Source organism: Cetorhinus maximus, chromosome 1 (genome assembly GCF_964194155.1).
Source record: "Cetorhinus maximus chromosome 1, sCetMax3.hap1.1, whole genome shotgun sequence".
NCBI classification, from domain to species: Eukaryota; Metazoa; Chordata; class Chondrichthyes; order Lamniformes; family Cetorhinidae; genus Cetorhinus; species Cetorhinus maximus.
Window position 1 is genome coordinate 26,917,096 of NC_135879.1, and position 23,124 is coordinate 26,940,219.

At 41.7% G+C, this 23,124-nt stretch overlaps 1 protein-coding gene across 2 annotated transcripts in view; it reads left to right on the top strand.

Moving 5' to 3' along the window:
• Positions 1-1,014: 1,014 nt before the first annotated feature.
• Positions 1,015-23,124, top strand: part of LOC144678770 (nocturnin-like) — a 34,461-nt gene continuing 12,351 nt past the window's right edge. The window contains exon 1 of one of the 2 annotated variants that reach the window (XM_078538665.1): positions 1,015-1,462. In XM_078538665.1, the coding sequence (XP_078394791.1) occupies positions 1,231-1,462 (232 nt within the window). In that variant the 5' untranslated portion in view covers positions 1,015-1,230. The remainder of the gene's footprint in view (positions 1,463-23,124) is intronic. The other variant, XM_078538684.1, reaches the window with a different exon arrangement.

A 23,124-nucleotide genomic window follows, 5' to 3' on the forward strand; every position in this document is an offset into this window, starting at 1 on the left:
TGAAGTGCATAAAAGTGGTGACTACGAACTGAGTATATAATTAGGTGTTTTCATTTAACTTACCCGCATGCAAATGATCTTACCAGCTATTCTTCAATTAAACAACTTTTCTTTCTGGCACTCCCCTCCTTTATGGGGGATGCACAGGGACATGGGGAATATAAGGGGGCATGGGAGACATGAGGTTTTTTTTTTAAACTTGATCTTCCAAATAAGTGGGATTTTAAAAAATAATCCAAATTCGCTTGAGTTTTCCCAATTTCCAACTTCTTTCATTTTTATGAAAAACTAGAACCTTAAAAAAGGTTTCAGAAGCTGACAATATAAAACGAATTTAGTGATACTTACGATTATATGTCAAAATTCAAGAAATTAATTTTAAAAGCAAAATTTGATCAGGCTATTGTGTTATAGAGCCCAGTAACCCTATTTGCCGTTAAAATACTCGTCCTGAAAAACAAAGTAAAAAGGCTATTAAAAGAATCAGTAAAGGTTCACTCTGCACATATTGCTATCCTGAAAGATTTAATCAGTACTCCCCTGTTAAGGTGTATTTGCACTAGCTAGCACTGTCTACCACAAGCAGACGCTTGCCGTTGACTGAGCACAATAATTGATAGAAGTAAAAATAATTGATAGTTTACTCAGGCCGAGTATCAACATTGCCACTTGGACAGTCACGTGACAAGGAGCGTTCCAGGACGACGGAAACATTCCAATGGACGAGTCCATATACGCTTCGACACAGGAGGGGGAGCATACAAAGATTGTGTGAACTAAGTTGAAGCAACAAGCATGTATTTCCTGATAAGTAGATATCCATACTAATTAAAATTAAATATTATGAATTTTATTGGTGAATTATTCACCAAACTCTGCCTATTTACTGAAATGTTAGGATTGACATGGATGCGACTCCCCCTTGCGTTCTGCTTTAGGGATGGAGAAGGCGGCTGCGCCAGCACGTCACGTGGGGCTGGCCCGGAGTGACGCGACTCCGCTGGCGCGTCACGTGGGGCTGGGCCGGAGTGGCGCGACTGCGCCTGCGCGTCACGTGGGGCTGGGCCGGGCCTGGCGTGGGCTGGCCGGGGCGGAGCTTCTGCGCGTCACGAGGAGGGGCGGTTGGGCCGGCAGGAGGCGGAGGGAGCGTTTCAGTCAGTCGCGCTGTCCGCGGTAGGTGAGGCAAGGAGAAGGAGGAGGCGGCGGAAGCAGCAGTAGCAGTGCAAGCCTATGCGGGCGGTTATGTTTCAGGCACCGGCTCGGCTGTGCGCAACGTTCCGCCAGCGGGATCTCCTGCAACTCATGTCCGGCTCCTCGCCCGCTTTCCGGCGCCGGACTCCCCCGCACCGGAAAACCCATTCGGCGGCGGGCGCCTGTGGGATTAACACACACGTGGGAGCGGCCCCGGGAGCGGCCGGAGGAGCGGCGGGGACCGGAGGAGTAACGGTCGGCGCGGCGGCTGGTGAGTAAGAGCTGCCCGGACTCGGGGAAAGATCGGGGCCGCTCCGCTTGGGGCGGCAATCACTGAGCGATTAATCGGGGAGGGAGGACGGGAACCCCGCCTGAGTCGGAAGGAGCGTCTGGGGTAATTCATTCCTTCCCTGAATAATCGTTGGGGGGGCGGGGGGGAGAACGGTCTCTTTAACCGGAGTGGATTTAAATCTTTGGGAGGGAGCCTTGTCATTCCACTCTTCACATCATTCGGGAAAAGATTGGTCAAAGTGGAGGCACTGGTACTGAATAGTTTTGCCGGGGGTGGGGTGTGGTTCACTGACCGTTACACCCCAAATTTTCAAACCGATCACTGACCCTGGGGTTGTTCCCATGGCTGTATGAGGTCACCGATTGTCTTGTCTCCTCAGATTCCGCACTCGTTGCCTGGTTTTGCTGTATGTTCTAACATAAACATGTTCTCCAAGACACGTTCCTTCAACCCACGGTTGACGTTTCGAGTCCTCATGACCCTTCAACAGAACTAAGTAAAAAAAAGGGTCATGAGGACTCGAAACGTCAACGGTGCTCCTTCCCCTCCACCGGTGGGTGCTGCCAGACCTGCTGAGTTTTTCCAGGTGTTTTTGTTTTGGATTTCCAACACCCGCAGTTCTTTGCTTTTATTCCTTCAACCCACCCTGGATTTGCATAACTGGCGCTGTCAAGGCTGGGGTGGGCTTACTGTGAGGTCGATCTTTATCCGTAGGGAGTCCTTCTGATGGGTAAACTGGAATAACAGTGGCACTCTTCTGTAAGCTGCAGACTCTTTTGACACCCAGCCTTTGCTGTTAAGCTTTCGTGCCAAGTTTTGCTGCCTTTATAAATTAGGAAAGCTATTCAAAATAGCTGAATGATGGGATGACTGGACTGGAATGTTACAAAGGACTTTGGCCCAGTTCTGTTCTGCCAATTTTCTTGAGGGCAAGTTTGATTTTTGGAAGAGTTGTAATGAAAATGCTATTTTTAAAAAAAATGTACTGAAGTTTGAAAGAGACTGACAGGCCTCATAAACCACTTAATTATGGCACCACTGAGAGTTCTTGATGACTGATTGTTGCCACAACATATTTCCCAGCTTGAATCTACTGCAACGTACACTGCAGGATACTTTTATGACCCCACTATGTAAGCAGGGAAATCGGAGCAGAAAGCATACCCCAGCTAGTTTCTAAGCCGTAGATTAAGCCTGTGAACCGTTTAAATTATTTAGCATGAACTGCTGTTGTTTTATTTACCATGTAGTTTCTAGCAGGATATTCTCTGAGGCAATGCAAATGTTTTCACCCATTTCCCAGATGTAGGGTGGTATGTTGTAATTGTGGTTCCGATTCCTTTTGCTTCTGGGGTTTGCTTGTCAAAATGGTGTTCTCTTCATTTTAAAATAAAGCCAAAATTAGCAGGTAAAATTCCAACAGATCCCATTGAAATTCAAATATTAATCTTTAAATTAGTATTAAGGAAAATGACAATGCCAAATGCTTAACCTGCTGAGTATTTACAGCGCTTTCCCTTTTTATGAAAGAAAATGTGTTCAGATATCTGAGTCAGTGCTTCTCATTCCCCTATCACATCAAAGGCATACTCTAAAAATGGCTCATAAGCCTGTTCTGAAAAAGGCTTCAACAATTACACAAGTGAAATCTGTAAATTAGATACACCTAAGGGACTTGCATCAAGTGTCCTCGATTTGTTGGTGTCCTTCTTTTCAAAATGGTCATTGTCAGCCAGGTGATTCGCACATTCCAAGATTGGCTGTAACTCCTGCAGCATTCATTTTCTTCGCTCTCAACGGCAATAATGCTTAACTCTGGAACCCTTCAAGCCAGAGACTTCAATTCTGTTTTCCTTTCATTGGGTTTTCAAGTTCATTACCATCCTGGGCTCCCTTTCCATTGAAGGAGTGATGCTGGAATCAGTTACTTTGGCAGCCTGCAAGTGGGGGTGAGGTGGGGGGTGGGGTGGGGGGGTTGTGCAAGAGATTCCAGCCAAATTGGGGGCACTTAGTAAAAACAATAAGTGTTGGAAAAGCTCAGGTCAGGCAGTATCTGTGGAGAGAGATAGTTAACATTTCAGGTCAATGACATTTTGTCAGAATTGGAAAAAAGTTAGAGATGTAACAGGTTTTAAGCAAATAAAGAGGCAAGGGAGGAAGGACAAAGGACTGTAATGGAATGGAAGACAGATCAAATGACAAAAGGAGGATGGCGCAAGGCAAAAGGAGATGCTAATAGGACAAGTAAAGAACAATAAATGTTTGAGTTTTAAATGGGAATTGCAAAATCACCACCAAGCTGCTGTATGAGAAAATGGGTTGTGATCTGCAATTGTTGAACTAGGTGTTTGAGTCCAGAAGGCAGTAAAGTGGAAAATGAGGTGTTGCTTCTGAAGCCTGCAATGAGCTTCATTGCAAGTGTTCTTGGCCTCTATATTGTTCGTTTGTGCATTGTGCCAACACCCCCAACTTTCTTAACTCCAGAGAGCTCAAGTGCACATTGGTAGGAGCAAGTGTTTAAGAATCTCAGTGTGTGCAAAGGTCGAGATAGCTGAAATCCATGCAGCTTACCAGCACCAAACACTGCTTCTTGGCTTGGGGACCATTATGTTGTGGGCATTGGTTACTGGGAGCTCTTTGAGTAGCACAATTCATCCTAAAATCTAAATTAAGTGCCACCCATCTGACTGCACATAGCACATCATACGCCGTCAAACCATCATTCTTCCAGTTGGGAGGTTCAGAGCTTTTGAAGCTGTCTTTCTGCAAGCAATCTTGATATCCTTGTATATCTGGACTCTTGTTGTATCATATCCAGTCTCCAAGTAACATCTCCAGCAAGTTTAATTCCAAGGTTCAGAGCTTCCTTATCATTTGTAATAAGAAGACTTGCATTTATATAGTCCGTATCACAGCCTCAGGATATCCCAAAGTGCTTTACAGCCTTTAAACAATTTTTAATATGTAGTCACGGTTGTAAGGTAGGAAATATAGTAGCCAATTTGCACACAGCAAAGCACTACAAACAGCAGTTGGTAATGACCAGATCGTTCTTTTTAGTAATGTTGGTTGAGCACTGAATATTGGGCAGGGCATTGGGGAGAACTCTGCCAACCCCTTCCCTCAGCCTTGGTCTTTGAATTGTGCCATGGGATCTTTTACATCCCCTGAAAGAGGGTGGGTGCATAGTCTAATGTCTCATCTCAAAGCGGCAACTGGGATTTTCAGTTGACCGTGGGAATGACAACAGGAGTGGGTACGCTTTGAAAATAGTGTTTCCGGATGAGATGTTTGTGTCCAGGACAAGCTGCTGTTTTCAAAGCGGGGTGGTGGAGGAGCCGGGAATCCACTTGCCACCAATTAACTGCCCGTTAAGATCCTTGAGCTTGTTTGGGTGGACCAGAAAGCAATTTTCAATTCCCAAATTGCCAAACCCAAATGGTTTGGTGCACCTTAGTGCATAGCTGTTGAGTTCAATGTGAGAACAGTTAAGTAATTCTATTAGTTGAGGAAAAATTGTTGCCCTCAGGGGGTTTTTGAGAGAGATTGGACGCTGTACCTTGCAGCTGGCTGTTTAGCCATTTTTCTGTGTAGTGAAACTGCTGGCCCTCTGATGTTGTGCCTCCTCTCTTCTGCAAGGCAAGGGCAGGTGCCATCATGGCTGCTGTCTCTCTTTGAGGCTTATGCTCTGCAGACAGCTCCCTCTTCCTGGCAGGACTTGGCGGCACCAATCAGGCAGCGAGTTCGCTGCCAGCTCAATTAGGCCATCTACATTTGTAGATTGCAGCACAGAGTTGGGGCCTGGAAATTGTCTGGGAGTCGGGTTCCTGACCCCAGATTGAAAATCAAGCCCAGTGTCTTCGACCGCACAGCACTCCCACAATACTACACTTGGAGCGTCAGTCTGGATTTTGTGCTTAAGACTCTGGAGTGAGGCTTGAAGCCACAACATCCTGACTCTGGCAAGAGTGCTACACAATTTGTAAAGTAAGGCCCCGATTCAGTTCCTGATCTGTGCTGAATTATCTAATCTCAGTTTGGATGCCTTGTTGATACTATGCTTGATTCAGTACCCAGTGCTAGGGAGAAGTGAGTTAATTACGTGGTAACCAAAATTCCCTTTTCTCATTAACATTATGTGACTTGTGCTAGAAGTTTGTGTGGACAAGATGAGCTAAGCTGTGATGTATTCTGTGGTCAAATAATTTGCTGGAACCTGGAAAAATAGCTACATGGGTGAGGCACTGAAAGTCACAATACTGTAAAACCATGCTACACCATGAGTCACTGGCTACTCCAGGAAATGACTTAAACTGGAGGGAGGAGTGGATAATTTATCTTCTGATTCTACTTGATAGTAAGCTTATATTTCCTTTATATCTGTTTTTATGACTTGGCCTCATGCTGTAATGAGTTGCCTCAATCTGTTTTTAGCTCTTTATACAGCAATGAATTGCTGTGTAAATTATCAGGTAGCTAGTTGTAAACTTGTGAAAATTAATTTCTTCCTCCTACCCTTCCCACAGCCCCAGCCCCACCCACAAATGAACTATTATTAGTCTGGTTCTCCTGAACTTTAACTTTTCATATTCATTAGTCATCATCCTTTTTTACTTGAAGGGCAAGTAGATATGGAATTCTGTTTATTCTTTATTATAGGATATTCATTTATACAATATCTTACGGTGTTCTGGTGATAAATCTTAAATTTAGGTCTCAGGTTACAAACTCATTAACCAATTGAAATAAGTTAACTTGCTTACTGCGACAAAACCCTTTAAAATTCTGAACACCTTAATCTGTGTTCCCCTGTGAAATGGACTTCAATTTCTGTGACGTCTACTCATAACTGAAGCTACTTGATCCCTTGTTAACCAGTCAACTTAGGTTATTCAAGTTCAATCAGTGACGGCAAGACAGCAAGAAAAATCTATTTGCTCAAAGCATATGTTTCTCAAATAGAAGTTAAGTACTTAGCCATGCGCACATGGCTGGAGAAGCAATGGCCTTCTCTTTGCGGTAAAAATAAGAGGCTACCAATGCTCACTTTTAATAGAGTAAATCAGATTGCAACTTCCAGTGACTGCATTTGGGTAATTCAGTGTGGAAATCCGTTTTGGCGCTCCTCTAGAAGCTGCCCTATGACATTATCTTGTGCAGAAATTTGGCGTTGAAGTACATGCAATGAGTGAACTAGCTGCACTTACCCACTAGACAAACTAGTGGATAGGTTGGAGCCTGCCCCATTCAGGTGTAAGTGAATTTTTCTGGTATGATGAGCTTTAATTACTGCCAAACAACCCCTCTAGCACTGCAAATTAACTTCTTTGAATATGGAATCTCATTCAGATTTTAATTATTTGTGGTTTTAAAAAATAAATGTCATTTTTCTCAGTTATTAAAATGCTCTTATTGCATAGCAGTGTGACATAAACATCTGTAGTTCACACGCAACTTTATATTTCTAAGCCATATTGTACATGATAAAGTGGTCTTTTGATATGGATGAAGCTAACTTTGAATCTTCCTATTAGCCATCCTCTTCGATCCTAATGATTTATAATCTGTCATCTCTCATTTTCTCTCAAAACATTTATATATTTAATCGTCAGGTCTCTGTGCTCTTTCTATGCTTCATTTCACTTCTTAATGATACTTCATCTTCCTCCAGGTGTATCACAGCACATTTCTTTGCAGTAAATTTCAATTGATAGCTATATGTCAATCTGCTGATCTGCTTGTGAAATTGCTTATAATCCTCTTCGTAACTAACGTGTGCCTTTGTTGTTTTGTCTGCAAATTCTGGCGATGTTGCCTGAATTTGAGTCCAGAGCTCTGTATTGAAAGAAAGTGATGGCTTTAACAACCATCCTCTAAAGGTCATAAAACAGAAAATGCTGGAAATACTCAACAGGTCTGGCAGCATCTGTGGTGATCCGATGCTGCCAGGCCTGTTGAGTATTTCCAGCATTTTCTGTTTTTATTTGAAATTTCCAACATCCACAGTATTTTGCTTTTTGTCCCCATAAAGGGCACCTAACTATTCTTCTGTTTTCCAGACTCAAGCCTGACTCTGTCCAGGCAACCACATTCCTTTGAATATATCAGGCGTCTTTATATTATCAGTCTCCTAGGCAGCTCTTTAACAGATAGCTTGTCAAAATAGATAAACAAACATTAACTTGTTACCTTTATCAGTGTACTCAATTATTTCCTCAAAGATACGACACAAAATTGACTGAGTGACAGGAAACGGAGATGTGGTGGATTTTTTTTGGACTGGGGAAAGCTTATACAGTGGGATTCCCCAGGGTCAGTACAAGGACCACTGCTTTTTTTAATATATTAATGACCTATACTTGGGTGCTCAGGGCACAATTTCAAACTTCGCAGATGACACAAAACGTAAGAGTATTGTGAACTGTGTAGGATAGTAATAAACTTGAAAAGGACATAGGCTGGTGGAATGGACAGACGTGGCAGGTTAAATTTAATGCAGAGAAGAGGGCGGACATGTGGCAGGTGAAATTTAATGCAGAGAAGTGTGAAGTGGTTTATTTTGAAAGGAACAGCAAGATAAGACAATAAGGAACATAGAGACAGTTGTTAGATTTTGTGGCATCACTTCTGTGCACATCGAAATGATGGCAAAAGTGGAGCAATGGTCTGAGATGCATTGCTCATGAATTTGAGGAAGGAAGCCGAGATGAGCAAGACCAGCTGACAGTTTCCGCTCTGATCACCCAGGTGTTATCGAGAGTCAGCAAGTGGTAATGAAACAGGAAAGGAAACTTTCCTTTCTGGCTTTTCACTGTATCACTTTCTTAAAACAAATGAGAAACTGCTGCAGGAGCATTTGGAGATGGGAGCATCTTGTTCAGGAGGACTTGAAGTTTTCATAACCCGAAAATTGATAAAATATTTGGTGAAAAATTGAAGTATGCTTGGAGCAGGGAATGGGGAGGGAGATAGGGGAATTACCTACAAATGTTAGATGAAATAGGGCAGGAGGAGGCTCTTGTGGAGCGTAAACACTGTTGTAGCCCTGATGGGTTGAATGGCCAGTTTCTGTGCTGTAAATACTTGTAATATTTTGTGACCTGTGTCTATATGTGTACAAATCATTGAAAGTGGCAGGACAGGTTGAGAAGATTATTAAAAAGGCATATGGGATCCTGGACTTTATCAGTAGAGGCAGAGTACAAAAGTCATGGTAAACCTTTATAAAAGTCTGGCTCAGCCCCAGCTAAAGTGTTGTGCCCAATTCTAGGCATCGCACTTTAGGAAAGATATATGAAGCCTTTAGAGGGGTGCAGAAAAGATTTACGAGAAAGGATGAGGGACACCAAGTACATGGACAGATTAGATAAACTGGGATTGTTCTCCTTAGTGAAGAGAAGGTTGAGATTTGATAGAAGTGTTCAAAATCATGAGGGGTCTGGACAGAGTAGATAGCGAGAAAATGTTTCCTTTGTGGGAAAGGCCAAGAACCAGAGTTCAATGATGATTGGCAAAGGAACCAAGAGCAGAAAAACTGTTAGATAGTGAGTGGTTAGGATCTAGAATGTACTATCTGAGAGTGTGGTGGAGGCAGATTCAATCGTGGCTTTCAAAAGTGAATTGGATAAGCAGTGAAGAGAGAGAATTTGCAGGACCGCGGGGACGTGAAATTGAATTGCTCCTGTAGTGAGTCAACATGAACATGATAAGCTGAATGGCCTCCTGTGTTTTAAGCATTCTTTGATGAGCATCCTCTGGCATGTCAGTCATTACTATCTATTACTGATCTGATCTATGCTGAACCCTTAATTAACCCATGTGTTTCTCAGAATTTATCTCTTAAACTCACTTGCTGCTTATGTTAAGCTGACTGATCTACCCTTTGTCTCTTTTTAAACAGTGGAATTACATTGGCAATTCATAAATCATAGAAATTTACAGCGCAGAAGGGGGCATTTGTTCAATTGTGTCTCTGCTGGCTCTTTGATAGCCCCCATGCTCCATCTTTTTATCTGCAACCCTAATAATGAAGTGCTTTAGCACAACTTTGAAAGATTGGCCAGAACCTTTGGATCCCTCTTGGCATTCAAGGAAGCGTGCACTAGCCTGGAGCTTTGAGTAGCTATCTCATTGAATTGCCCTACGTGCTCCTCTTGTGCCGTTTCATTCGTGCAATCACATTTGTGTTTGTGGTGCAGCTGTTAGCTTGTATTGGCTGAATTCAGGGGACAGACCTGGATCTCCAGCTGGGTCCCACTCCTGTTGGTCTCTGCACACTGTTCTTCTACCAGGCCACAAATGTGTCACCTCCTCCCAGCTCTTGCCTCTCGTTTGCAGCAAGTAGAAGTTTTGCTCCAAATAAGGCCTTGTGGAAATTGGTGGGAAAGTTTCGGACCCTCCCATTGGGCTTCAATGTGAGTTGGCCTCCTGGACCCCTGAATTCTTCTGCTTTTAATGCATTTATGTATCTAAAACAGCTTTGAATTGTGGCAGAATAATTAAATGGAAAGTTTCCCCTGGGTGCTGTTCATCAGATTGTGAATATGACAGATTATGCATTGCAGATTGTAGAATCACATGCTAGTAATATTTCTGCCACCTGAGAAAGATTATACAGTTTGTATCTGTGAGTTTGAAGTAAGTGCTGATGCCATCAGAATGTAACATTATATGGAAAGCTCAGTGATCATTGCTGGCCACACTCCACAGCGGCTCCATGTCTTCAAACTTGAGGTTAATTTGAGAGCAGAGAGCATTGAGTTCATATTAACCATGTTGTGCAGATTATGTAACTAATTCATTCAGAACGTGAAAATCAGTGTGGTAAATGGTTTATTGGCATCTGTCTAACAATGAATGACCCAGATAGCAGTGCGTACAGTGTAAATATTTGGCATTAACACATTCTTCCTGGGAGACAAATTAATTGATAGTGATCATTAAGCATTAAAGTCCTGCTTATCTGCTCTTTGCAAAACAAGCTTAACAGTGACCTCTGGATGTTTTCAGAGATTTTTTTTTAAAAAGGGCAGAACTGAAGCCCAGTTGTGGTGCATTGTTGATGGAAAATGCCAGTCAGACTTGTATACCTGAATCTTGTGGTGCTCAGATGAGAAATGTAGGACTTTAATGTACTAACAAAATGGTCATGATTATCTTCCTTCCCCCTCCTCCCATCTTTAAAAATATTCTGGATAGTTTTATAAGCCACTTTCCTAATCGTGCCTGTGCACTCCTGATGCAAGGAGAAATGGACTTCATTCCGAGGAGCCCACTTGTCTGTTAAATGTTAATGTGCATAGCCATTCTGTAAAGTGGCAACATACTTGCTCAGATGATGATGTAATCTCAATCGAGTATGCTAAGGCTTTGATCAGAACCAGGGGACATGGATTCAACATAAGTGGCAGAAGGTGTAGGGGAGACATGAGGAAGAGCTTTTTTACGCAGAGGGTAGTGGGTGTCTGGAATTCGCTGCCCAAATTGGTGGTAGAGGCAGAAACTCTCTAAACTCTTTTAAAAAGCACCTGGATCTGCACTTTAAATGCTGTAAACTGCAGGGCTATGGGCTGGATGCAGGAAGGTGGGATTAGAAAGGGAACCTGGGTGTCCTCAGGCTGGCATGGACAAGATGAGCTGAATGGCCTCCTTCGGTGCTATAACTTTTCTACGGCTCTAAGTGACAATTTACACTATTTTCCATGAATGTGAATGCTTTACTATAAATTTCAATCTTTCATGTTTGGGGGTTTTATTGATTTGAGGGGAAAAAAGGGTTTTGAGTTTAAGCATTTTTATAAAACAAGCCTATTAGAGGATGAACGATTTTTCATTGTGTGCACCCTTTCCTTAGTTGTTACCTAAAACCTTTTTTCCTTCTTACAAGCGTATTTGCACATTTCATCATAATAACACAAGAAATAGGAACAGGAGTAGACCATTCAGCCCCTCAAACCTGCTCCACCATTCAATAAAATCATAGCTGATCGTGTGTTTCGATTTCCACATTCCCATCTAACCCCGATAACCTTAGATCCTTGTTAGGCAAGGGAATCAATTTACCTTTGCCTTAAAAATATTCAATGACCCAGCCTCCACCACCTTCTGAGGCAGAGAGTTCCAAAGTCGCACAACCCTCTGAGAAAAAATTTCTTCTCACCTCTGTCCAGAAAGGATGACCCCTAATTTTAAAACCGTGCCCCCTAGTTCTAGACTCATCCACATGAGGAAACATCCTTTCGACACCCTCCTTGTCAAGGATCTTGTATACTTCAATCAAATCACACCTCACTTTTCTAAACTCCAGTGGAAACAAGCCTCCAATGCATTTACACCTTTCCTTAAATAAAGAGGCCAAAACTGCACACAGCATTTGAGATGCACTCTCACCAATGCCCTACATAACTGAAGCATAACATACTTACTTTTATGTCCAGTCCCCCTCGTAATAAAAGATAGCATTCCATTAGCCGCCTTAATTACTTGCTGTACATGCATACTAACTTTTTGTGACTTGTACTAGAACAGCTAAATCCCTCTGCACCTCAAAATTATGTAGCCGTTCTCCATTTAAGTAACACTCTGCTTTTTTATTCTTCCTGCCAAAGTGAACAACTTCACATTTTCCCACAATAAACTCCATTTGCCAGATCTTTGCCCACTCACTCAACCTATCTATATCCATCTGCAACCTCCTCATATCCTCTTCACAACATACTTTCCTACCTATCTTTGTGCCATCTGCAAATTTAGCTACCATGCCTTCACTCCCCTCATCTAAGTCATTGATGGAAATCGTAAAAAGTTGAGGCCCCAATACAGACCCCTGTGGGATTCCACTCGTCACATCCTGCCAATCTGAAAAAGACCCATTTATGCATGCTCTCTGCTTTCTGACAGCCTGCCCATCATCTATCCATGCTAATATGTTACCCCCTACACCATGCGCTTTTATTTTCCATAATCTTTGATGTGGCACCTTGTCAAATGCCTTCCGGAAATCCAAGTATGACTACAGGCTCCCCTTTATCCACCGGGCATGTTACTCAAAAAAAAACTCCAACAAATGGGTTAAACATGATTTTCCTTTCACAAAACCATGCTGACTCTTCCCGATTGCCTTGAGCTCTTCTAACTGGCCTATAGTTTCCTGTTTTCTGCCTCCCTCCCTTCTTGAATAGAAGGGTTATATTTGCTACTTTCCAATCTGATGGGACCTTTCCAGAATCTAGCGAATTTTGGAAAATTAAAACCAGCGCATTGACCACCTTTAGCCACCTCTTTTAAGACCCTAGAAAGTAGTCCATTGGGACCTGGAGACTTGCCAGCCTGCAGCTCCATCAGTCTGCTCAGTACCATTTCCCCAGTGATTTCAATTTCACCAAGTTCCCTTCTCCCGTTCAACTCCTGATTTGCAGCTATTACTGGAATGTTTTTTGTATCCTCTATAGTGAACACAGAAGCAAAATATTTGTTTGTCTCTTTCGCCATTTCCTTATTATCTACTATTAACTCCCCACTAACACACTCTAGAGGACCAACACTCACTTTACTTACCTGTAGAAACCCTTGCTATTTGTTTTTACATTTCTAGCTAGCTTCCTCTCATACTCTAATTTCTTTCTCCTGATTAACCTTTTAGTCATTCTCTGCCGTTCTTTATATTCTGTCCAATCATCTGTCCTGCCACTCATCTGTGCAGAGTTGTATGCTTCTTCCTTAAGTTTGATGCTTTCCTTAACTTAGTAAACTATGGATGTTGGGTCCTCCTCTTAGAATTTTTCTTTATAGTAGGAATGTACTTATTCTGAATACTCTGAAATAGCCCAATAAATGTCTGCCACTGTTTCTCTATTTATCTATCCTTTAGCCTAGTTTCCCAGTTCACTTCAGCTAGCTCAGCTTTCATCCCCACATAGTTGCCCTTATTTAAGTTTAAGATACTAATCTCAAACCCACTCTTCTCCCTTTCAAACTGGATGTAAAATTCAATCATGTTGTGGTCGCTGCTACCTAGGGGTGCCTTTACTCTGAGGCTATTAATTAATCCTGTCATGTTACATAATACCAAGTCTAATATAACCTGCTCTCTGGTTGGTTTCAGAACATGCTTAATCTGTAAACAATGTAAAAATTCCCTCAGTTGTTGAAAGTCGAGCATCTCTACAGTACGTGTAACTAATTGGTAATATGTTCAAGGTACTGTACTATTTCAATAGAGGGGCCTTTATATTGTCAGCCCCATAATCTGTACCGAACATTGTACAGAGGCTGTTCAGTATCATATTTTCACTGTCAATTGAATAAATAGTTTTCTTTAGGACATTTTAAAATAAGCTTGCATAGAAATTACCATATGGGGACAGGTCATTGGTCTTCCAGTAGTCATAATCCTATCATTTGTCCCCTTACCATCAACCACTTATGTAACCTATTCTAAAATAATAACATGGTCCTTGTTCATTTCTCAGTCCTCTGGAAAGAGTAAAGTTTCATCATCTCTCTGTCCTAATTCTCTTGAACTTTAATCTTGTTTCTAAGCCCCCCAGTGCTATACCCCTCAATCACTGGAAACATTCTCTATCTTTTTACCCTGTCCCATCCCTTTTTATCATTTTAAGCACCTTCATCAAATCATCATAAGGCCACGTGGCAGCTGGAGCCTTGCTCAGCTGATCTGATTGTGGCCTTAACTCTACTTTCCTGCCTGTCCCCCATAACCCTCTAACTCACTTGTCGATCAAAAATCTGTCTAACTCAGCCTTGACTATATTCAATGACCCAGCCTCCACTGCTTTCAGTGGAAGAGAATTCCAAAGACCATCAACCCTCAGAGAAGAAATTCCTCCTCACCTCTGTCTTAAATGGCAAACCCCTTAATCTTTAAATTCTGCCTCCTAGTTCTAGATTCCCATGAGGGAAAACATTCTCTTGGCATTTACCCTGTCAAGCCCCCTCAGAATCTTGTGTGCTTTAATAAGATCACCCCTCATTATTCTAAACTCCAATGAGTATAGACCCAACCTGCTCAACCCTTCCTCATAAAACAACTTATTCATCCATAATTTCCTGTGCTGTAACAAAACAGCACCAATTTTTGGCATGGTAGGTGTTGATCCAGCCATGTTATATTTTGTCACACAAGGCAAAATACAAAAGTACACCATAGTGTAGATTAGTATTTGGCTGCAAACTATCAGGACAGTTGCTTTACTGAAAGCCACTCTATAAGGGTACTTGACAGTAATGCTGTGTCATCTATGTAAGACCATGCTTTGTGTTATCAATGCTATAGAAAAATCAACCAGATGTAAAATTAGTTCCTGTGATTATACGTGGCACCTGCTGTAAGGAGCAAGATTAGGCCATTCAGCACCTCAAACCTGTTCCGCCATTCTGTTGGATCATGGCTGATGGAGTCCTTATTCCGTCTACCCGCTTGGTTCCCTGAACCTTAAGTCTCTTTCCCAACAAAAATCTCTCGATCTCAAGTTTGAAATTTTCAATTGATAATGCCTCACAGCATTTTTAGGGCAAGAGTTTTAGATTTCCACGATCCCTTGTTTGAAGTACTTTATGGCATCACCCCTATGGCTATGCCCTTGTTCTGGACTCCTCCACCAGAGGAAATAGTTTCCCTCTCTATCCCATCAAATCCTTAATTGACCTAAAACACTTCAAATAGATCACCCCTTCAAGTTCTATGCAGGAGGGAATTCAAGCCTAGTCTGTATCTTGTCCTCAATTTAACCCTTTTAGCCCTGCCCTGTGACTCACAGGCAATCAGTTGCATTCAGGATATTATTCTATGTACTTGGAATAAATTCCTTATCATGCTTGGGAGGATAATCATGATGGCATTATATTACCAGCTGTATTGTAACTTTTTATTATTCTGCATATAAAGTGTGAATCAGTGCCCATTTCTTCCACAAGATCTTGCACAACTTCTGTGACAGAAATTCCATTCAACAAAGTTTATACTTAAACAAGTAATGCACTTGTATTATATTTGGGTGTGTGCTACACTTACACAGGCATTCACCCATTTGATCCAAACTGTTGTAATAATAACACACCCCAAAATACAATACGCATGTTAATCATTCATATGTGTACTTTGACCGAGGTTTCTAGTGTCCGTTATAGCTTAATACCTATGTAGTGTAGGCAACGATGACTGGATAATGTTAACTTTGGTTGGGTTCTTGTGACATACAGTGAGAGCACTGCGTTGTGCGGTCTCTTAAAAATGTAATGACTTCATCAATATTAATTGTATGATATTAAGCTAACAAATTATTAAAACTGGTCCAACTTTGTAAAATTACTTTTCTGAATGTGGCCCATTGATTGACACTATTGGTTGCAGATATAAAAGATTCTCTTCTCCTGCTGCCCAGAAACAGTATTGAGTAGCTTTTTTTCTTTATTCTCTCATGGGATGTGGGCATCGCTAGCAAGGCCAGCATTTGTTGTCCTATCCTAACTGCCCTTGAACTGAGTGACTTGCTAGGCCATTTCAGAGGGCAGTTAAGAGTCAGCGACATTGCTGTGGGTCTGGAATCACGTGTTGGCCAGATCAAGTAAGTTAGGGATTTCCTTCCCTAAAGGACATTAGTGAACAACAATCGATGATAGTTGTCATGGTCACTATTACTGAGACTAGATTATATTCCAGATTTGTTAATTGAATTTAAAATCCACCAGCTGCCTTGGTGGGATTTGAACCCATGTTCCCAGAGCATTAGCCTGGGCCTCTGGATTTCTAGCCCAGTGACATTACCTCTATGCCTCCCCTTTAAAAGCGCTGAAAGTTAGAGGTTGATACTAATACAGTAGAACCAGAGTGTGGGCAGAAGATGTTCTGTACTAGCATAAGAACATAAGAAATAGGAGCAGGAGTAGGCCTATCAAGCCTGCCCCACCATTCCGTCAGATCATGGCTGATCTGCCCCAGGCCTCAACTCCTTTCATGCCAGCTCCTCATAGCCCTCAGCTCCCGCTATTTCAAAAATATATCTACCTCCACTTTAAATATTTTCAGTGATGTGGCCTCCTCAACTCTCTGGGGTAGAGAATTCCAGACATTCACTACCCTCTGAGAGAAGAAATTCCTTCGCATCTCAGTTTTATGAGTGTCCCCTTATTCTGTAACTATGACCCCTAGTTCGAGATTCCCCCACTAGTGGAAACATCAGCTCAACATCTACCCTGTCAAGCCCCCTCAGAATCTTGTACATTTCGATAAGATCACCCCTCATTCTTCTAAACGAAATGAATAAACCTGTTTAGCCCATTCTTGATAAGTCAACCCCTTCATCCCAGGAATCAGCCTAGTGAATCTCTTTTGAACTGCCTCCAATGCCAGTATATCCTTTCTTAAATACGGGAACCAAAATTGTACACAGTACTCCAGGTGCGGCCTCACCAACACCCTGTACAGTTGTAACAAGACCTCCCTATTTTTAAACTCCAACCCCATAGTAATACAGGCCAAAATTCCATTTGCCGCCTTAATTACTTGCTGCACCTGCATGCTAACTTTGTGTTTCATGCACAAGAACACCCAGATCCCACTGTCCTGCACTTAAATGGAGTCTCTCTCTCCATTTAAATAATAGCCTGCCCTTTGACTCTTCCTACCAAAGTGCATGACCTCACACTTTCCTGCATTAAACTCCATCTGCCAAATTTTTGCCCACTCATTCAACCTATTTATATTCCCTTGCAGATTCCTTATGTCCTCATCACAACATGCCCTCCCACCTACTTTTGTATTGTTAGCAAATTACACTCTGCCCCCTCTTCCAAGTCATTAATATAGATAGTAAATAATTGAGGCCCTAGGACTGATCCTTGTGGCACTCCACTAGTTATGTCTTTCCAACCTGAAAAAGACCCATTAATCCCAATTCTGTCTTCTGTGTTAACCGATCCTCAATCCATGCTAATACATTACCCCCCAATACCATGGGCTCCTATGTTGTGCCTTTTTGAGTGGTTGCACAAGGATTATAAAGATAAACACAAATATGGAAAGTCATATGGCCCAATCAGCTGATCCTTCCATAAAATCCTATGATGCTGCTTCCATTCCCCGTCACTGTAAATGCTTCTCAAACAACTCAAGTTTAAAGTCATTGGTTCTAGATCAGTAGGACAACCTGCTGTTGACAAAACAAGTCATGATTTTGATGGACTTTTGCATTAAGAAAAGTCTAGGATTCATTCAGCTTAGCTGCTGTATTTTTCGAGGGCATGGGTTAAATCAGTTCTGCACCAGCCCTAGGGTGATGGAGCTTTTTTCTACAGTCTTGCCATCTCAGCCCATGAAGAGAGGTAATTGTGGAAAAGACAAAGAATATATACATTAGGCTTGCTGTGAAAGTGATTAGAGATAAATTGATATTAAATGTGGCAACATAAAAGCCTGTGCACAGATATGAACTGTGACCAATGGAATGGTGGCCTTTATCTTGAGGATTGGAATATGTAGGGAAGAGTTATGCTTCAGATGTACAAACCCATTGTCATATCCCATCTGCAGTTTCACCTTCAGTTCTGGTGAATGTATTTCAAAAAGGATATATTAGACTTAAATGGGGTACAAAGCAGATTAACAAAAATTATACAGGGGCTAAAAGGTTTAAGTTATGAGGAACTAGTTGCATAAACTCAGTTTCTAACCTTGAAGGGTGATCTAATTGAGATGTTTAACACAATACAAGGATTGCTAAGAGTAGATACAGAAGAGGTTATTGCTCTGATCAGGCATCCCAGAACAGAAACCCACAAGCATTCAGGAGTGCATTCAGGAGTGAAATCAGGAAACACCACACTCTTGGACAATAAAAATATGGAGTTCCCATTCCCTCTCTCCCCTGCCCCCCATCACCCCCCTCCCCCACCCAAAAGACTGGATGTTGGGTCAGTTGAAATTTCAATCCTGACGTTGATAGATTTTTTATTAGGCGAGGGTATGAAGGAATATGAATCAAAGGCGAGTAAATGGAATTGAGGTACAGATCAGCCATGACATAAGTGAATGGCAGAACAGGCTGGAGGGGCTGAATGGCCTGTCCCCGTGTCCCTAAAAAGAGAGATTTACAGAAAGTGCCAGAGAAACAGCACAACAGGTTAATGTTTTGGGTACAAGTCCTCCTTTAGAACTGTAAGATTTTATAATTAAATCTAGATCCTGGGGAAGACTTCACAGTTAAAAGATGTTTCCAGGATTCTATCATCTTCTGGGTTTTTTTTTGTTTCCGATTTCCAGCATCTGCAGAATTTAGCTTTTAACCTGGAAGAACAATTTATATTCTGGAGCTGACCAAAGATAATGTTGACAAAGATTTAAATTTCAGCTGGTAGCTTATGTATAAAGCAGTAACACTGAATCTGAATTTTTTGGTTCTGCAAACACCACAGGAGAACAGCTAGATCATTTAGTAATTAACTGTGTGTGCGCCTGCACTGGTGTAATGTAATAGTTCTAACAGTGCATGATAGTTACAAGTGATTCATCAAATGAAACTTTTTGTAATTGTCGTTTGATAGTACAGAACTTGAGTATTGCTGAAAAAAAGAGACGTTGTTAGGACAGATACTCAAGAATACCAATTGTACAGGGAACAACAATTTATACTGCATGAGAAGTGTGTGCCAATTTGTTGGCAAGTGGACTCTGGCAGCAGCAGTGCCATAGAGAATGCACTAGGAAACAGTTAACTGCCAGGCTTCTGTTTAAATTCATTTTTTTCTTTTCCCTCCTATTTTTAAATTTATTTCGATCTATTGTTTCATCTCCACCTTTTAGCCCATTTCGATCCCTCCCCCCCACCCCACCTGCACTAGGGCCATCTGCCACTAGCTTGCTACCCTTTATGTCCCCATTAGCACATCCTTTAGATAATATCACCACCATCAACACCCCTTTGTCCTTTTGTCTATGACACCTTTGGCAGTCTCTTCTTGGCCTCCACCTATCACTGGCCCCCTATTGAGCTCTCCTGTCCCACCCCTTCTACCAGCTTATATTTCATCTCATTTCTATATGTCTTAGTTATGATGAAGGGTCATATGGACTCGAAACGTCAACTGTATCCCTCTCTGCAGATACTGTCAGACCTGCTGAGTTTTTCCAGGTATTTTTGTTCTTTTTCTAGATTTCCAGCATCCGCAGTATTTTGCTTTTATCTTAGTAATTACTTCTGAAATGTAGTCACTGATGTAGAGAAAAAGGAATACTTGCATTTATATCACACTTTCACAACCACTTGATGTCTCAAAGCACTCTACAGCCAATGAAGTATTTTTTGAAATGCAGCCACTGTTCTAATGTAGGGAACACAGCAGCCAATGTGCGCACAGTAAACTCCCACAAGCAGCAATGCGATAATGACCAGATAATATGCTTTTGTGATGTTGATTGAGGGCTACATATTGATCGGGATAGCAGTGATCACTACGAATATGCAAATTAGGAGTAGGTCATTCAGCCCTCGAGCCTGCTTTGCCATTCAATAAGATCATAGCTGATCTGATTGTGGCCTCGACCCAACATTCAGCCTACCTCTGATAACCTTTGACTCCCTTGTTAGTCAAGAATCCATCTACCTCTGCCTTAAAAATATTCATTGACCCTGCCTCCACCGCTCTCTGGGAAAGAGAGTTTCAACGATTCATGACCTGTGAGAGAGAAACATTCTTCTCATCTCCCTCTTGAATGGGCGACCCCTTATTTTTTTAAGCTGTGTCCCCTAGTTCTAGTCTCTCCCGCAAAGGGAAACATCCTTTCAGCATCCACCCTGTCAAGTCCCCTCAGGATCTTATATGTTACAATAGGATCACCTCTCAATCTTCTGAACTCTAACAGATACAGGCTCAGCCTGTCCAACCTTTCCTCATAAGATAAACCACCATCCCAGGTATCAGTTGAGTGAACCTGCTCTGAACTGGTTCTAATGCATTTCTTAAATAAGGAGACCAAAACTGTACACAGTCCTCTAGATGCATCGTGAAAAGCCCTGTACAACTGTAGCAAAACATTGCTACTTTTTATATTCTCCCTTGCAGTAAACAACAACATTCCACTTGCCTTCCTAATCACTTGCTGTACCTGCATACTGACTTTTCCTGATTCATGGACCAGGACACCCAGATTCCTCTATCTCAGAGTTCTGCAATCACTCTCCATTTAAATAATTTGCTGCTTTTCTATTCTTCCTGCCAACATGGGCAAGTTCACATTTTCCCACATTATATATACTACATCTGCCAAATTTTTGCCCCCACACTTAATTTATCTATATCCCTTTGTAGACTCCTTATGTCCTCTTCACAACTTGCTTTCCTACCTACCTGTGTCATCAGTAAATTTAGCAACCATACATTTGGTCATTTCATCCAAGTCATTAATATAAATTGTAAATAGTTGAGGCCCCAGCACTGATCTGTGTGGCAATCCACATGTTACAGCTTGCCAACCCGAAAAAGAGCCATTTACCCATTCTCTCTGCTTCCTGTTAGCTAACCAATCCCCTATCCATGCTAATATGTTACCCCCTACACATGAGCTCTTATTTTGGGTAGTAACCTTTGATGTGGCACCTTGCCAGATGCCTTCTGGAAATCTAAGTACAGAACATCCACAGGCTCCCCTTTCTCCATGTTGCTTGTTACTTCCCCAAAGAACTGCAGTAAATTAGTCAAACATGATTTCCTTTTCACAAAATCATGTTGACTGTGCTTGATTGCATTGAGATTTAAGTGGCCTGCTATAACCTCCTTTAATAATCAATTCCAGCAATTTGCCTATGACAGATGGTAAGCTAACTGGCCTGTAGTTTCCTCCTTTCTGTCTCCTTCCTTTCGTGAATAGAGTTACATTTCGCTATTTTCCAACCAGATGGAACCTTTCCAGAATCTAGGGAATTTTGGAAAATTAAAATTAAAACTGTTGTCTCAGCAGCCACTTCTTTTGAGACCCTAGGATGAAGTCCATCGGGAAATGGGGACTTGTCAGCTTTTAGTTCTAATAATTTTCTCAGTACCCATTCCCTGGTGATTGTAATTGTTTTAAGTTAAAACAATTAAGTTCATCCCTCCCTTTCACCACCTGATTCACAATTATTTCTGGGATGTTATTGGTATCCTCTACGGTGAAGACGGACGCAAAATATCTGTTCAATTCATCTGCCATTTCCTTATTTTCCATTATTAATTTCCCATTCTCTCTCTAGAGGACCAGTGCTCATTTGATTTACTCTTTTTAAATACCTGTAGAAATTCTGACTATCTGTTTTCATATTTCTACCTAGCTTTCTCTTGTACCCTAATTTCCCCCTCCTTATTAATCTTTTAGTCATTCTTTGCTATTCTTAATATTTTGTCCAATCTTCTGACCTGCCACTCATCTTTGCGAAATTATACACTTTTTCTTTCAATTTGATACTAACTTAAGTTAGCCACGGACTGTGTGTCCTTCCCTTAGAGTTTTTCTTTCTCACTGAAATGTATCCTTTGAGTATTCTGAAATATCTCTTTAAATGTCTGCCACTGCATAATGACCTATCCCTTCACCTAATTTCCCAGTTCACTTTAGCCAGCTCTGTCTTCATGCCCTCATAATTGCCCTTATCTAAGTTTAAAACACTACTCTTAGGTCCACTCCTCTTTCCCTCAAACCTAATGTGAAATTCAATCATATTATGATCACTGCTACCTAGGGGCACCTTCACTATGGTGTCAGTAATTAATCCTGTCTCATTGCACATTACCAGATCTATTATAGCCTGCTCTCCAGTTAAACATGCTTCTCTAAGAAACTGTCCCAACAACGCTCTATGAACTCATCATCCAGACTACCTTTGCCAATCTGATTATCCAATCTACATGTAGATTAAAATCACCCTTGACTATCTTCGTACCTTTCTCACAAGCCTCATATTATTTCTTCCTGTATGCCCTGTCCTACATTGTGGTTATTGTTAGGGGGCCTATAAACCACTCCCACAATGAGTTCTCACCTTTACTATTTCTCATCTGTACCCAAACTGATTCCATATCTTGATCTCCAGAACAAAGGTCATCTCTCTCTTTTGTACAAATGTCATCTTTAATTAACAAAGCTATCCCTCCACCTTTTCCTAGCTTCCTGTCCATCTTAAATGTCACCTACCCTTGAATATTCAGGCCCCAGTCTTTGTCATTCTACAGCCATGTCTCTGTAATGGCTTTTAGATTGTACATATTTATTTATATTTGTGCTGTCAATTCACCTTTTTTGTTTCGAATGCTATGTGCATTCAGACACAGAACCTTTAGTTATGTCTTTTTACGTTTTTTTGTAACCTCTAGCCTTATCTGGTGTACTCTTAGGTTTGAACACTGCCCCTTCCTGCCTCGCTCTGATCATTTCCCTTATTGCTACCTTGTTCTTTTGCCTTGTCTTCTCTCTTTAATTTACATCTTCCCAAACTTGATCCCTTGCCCCCAATATTTAGTTTAAAGCCCTCCCTACCTCCCTAGTTATATAACTTGCCAGAACACTCGTCCCAGCACGGTTCAAGTGAAGACCATCCAAATGGCACAGCATCCACTTTCCTCAGCAGTGGTGCCAGTGCCCTATGAATCGAAAC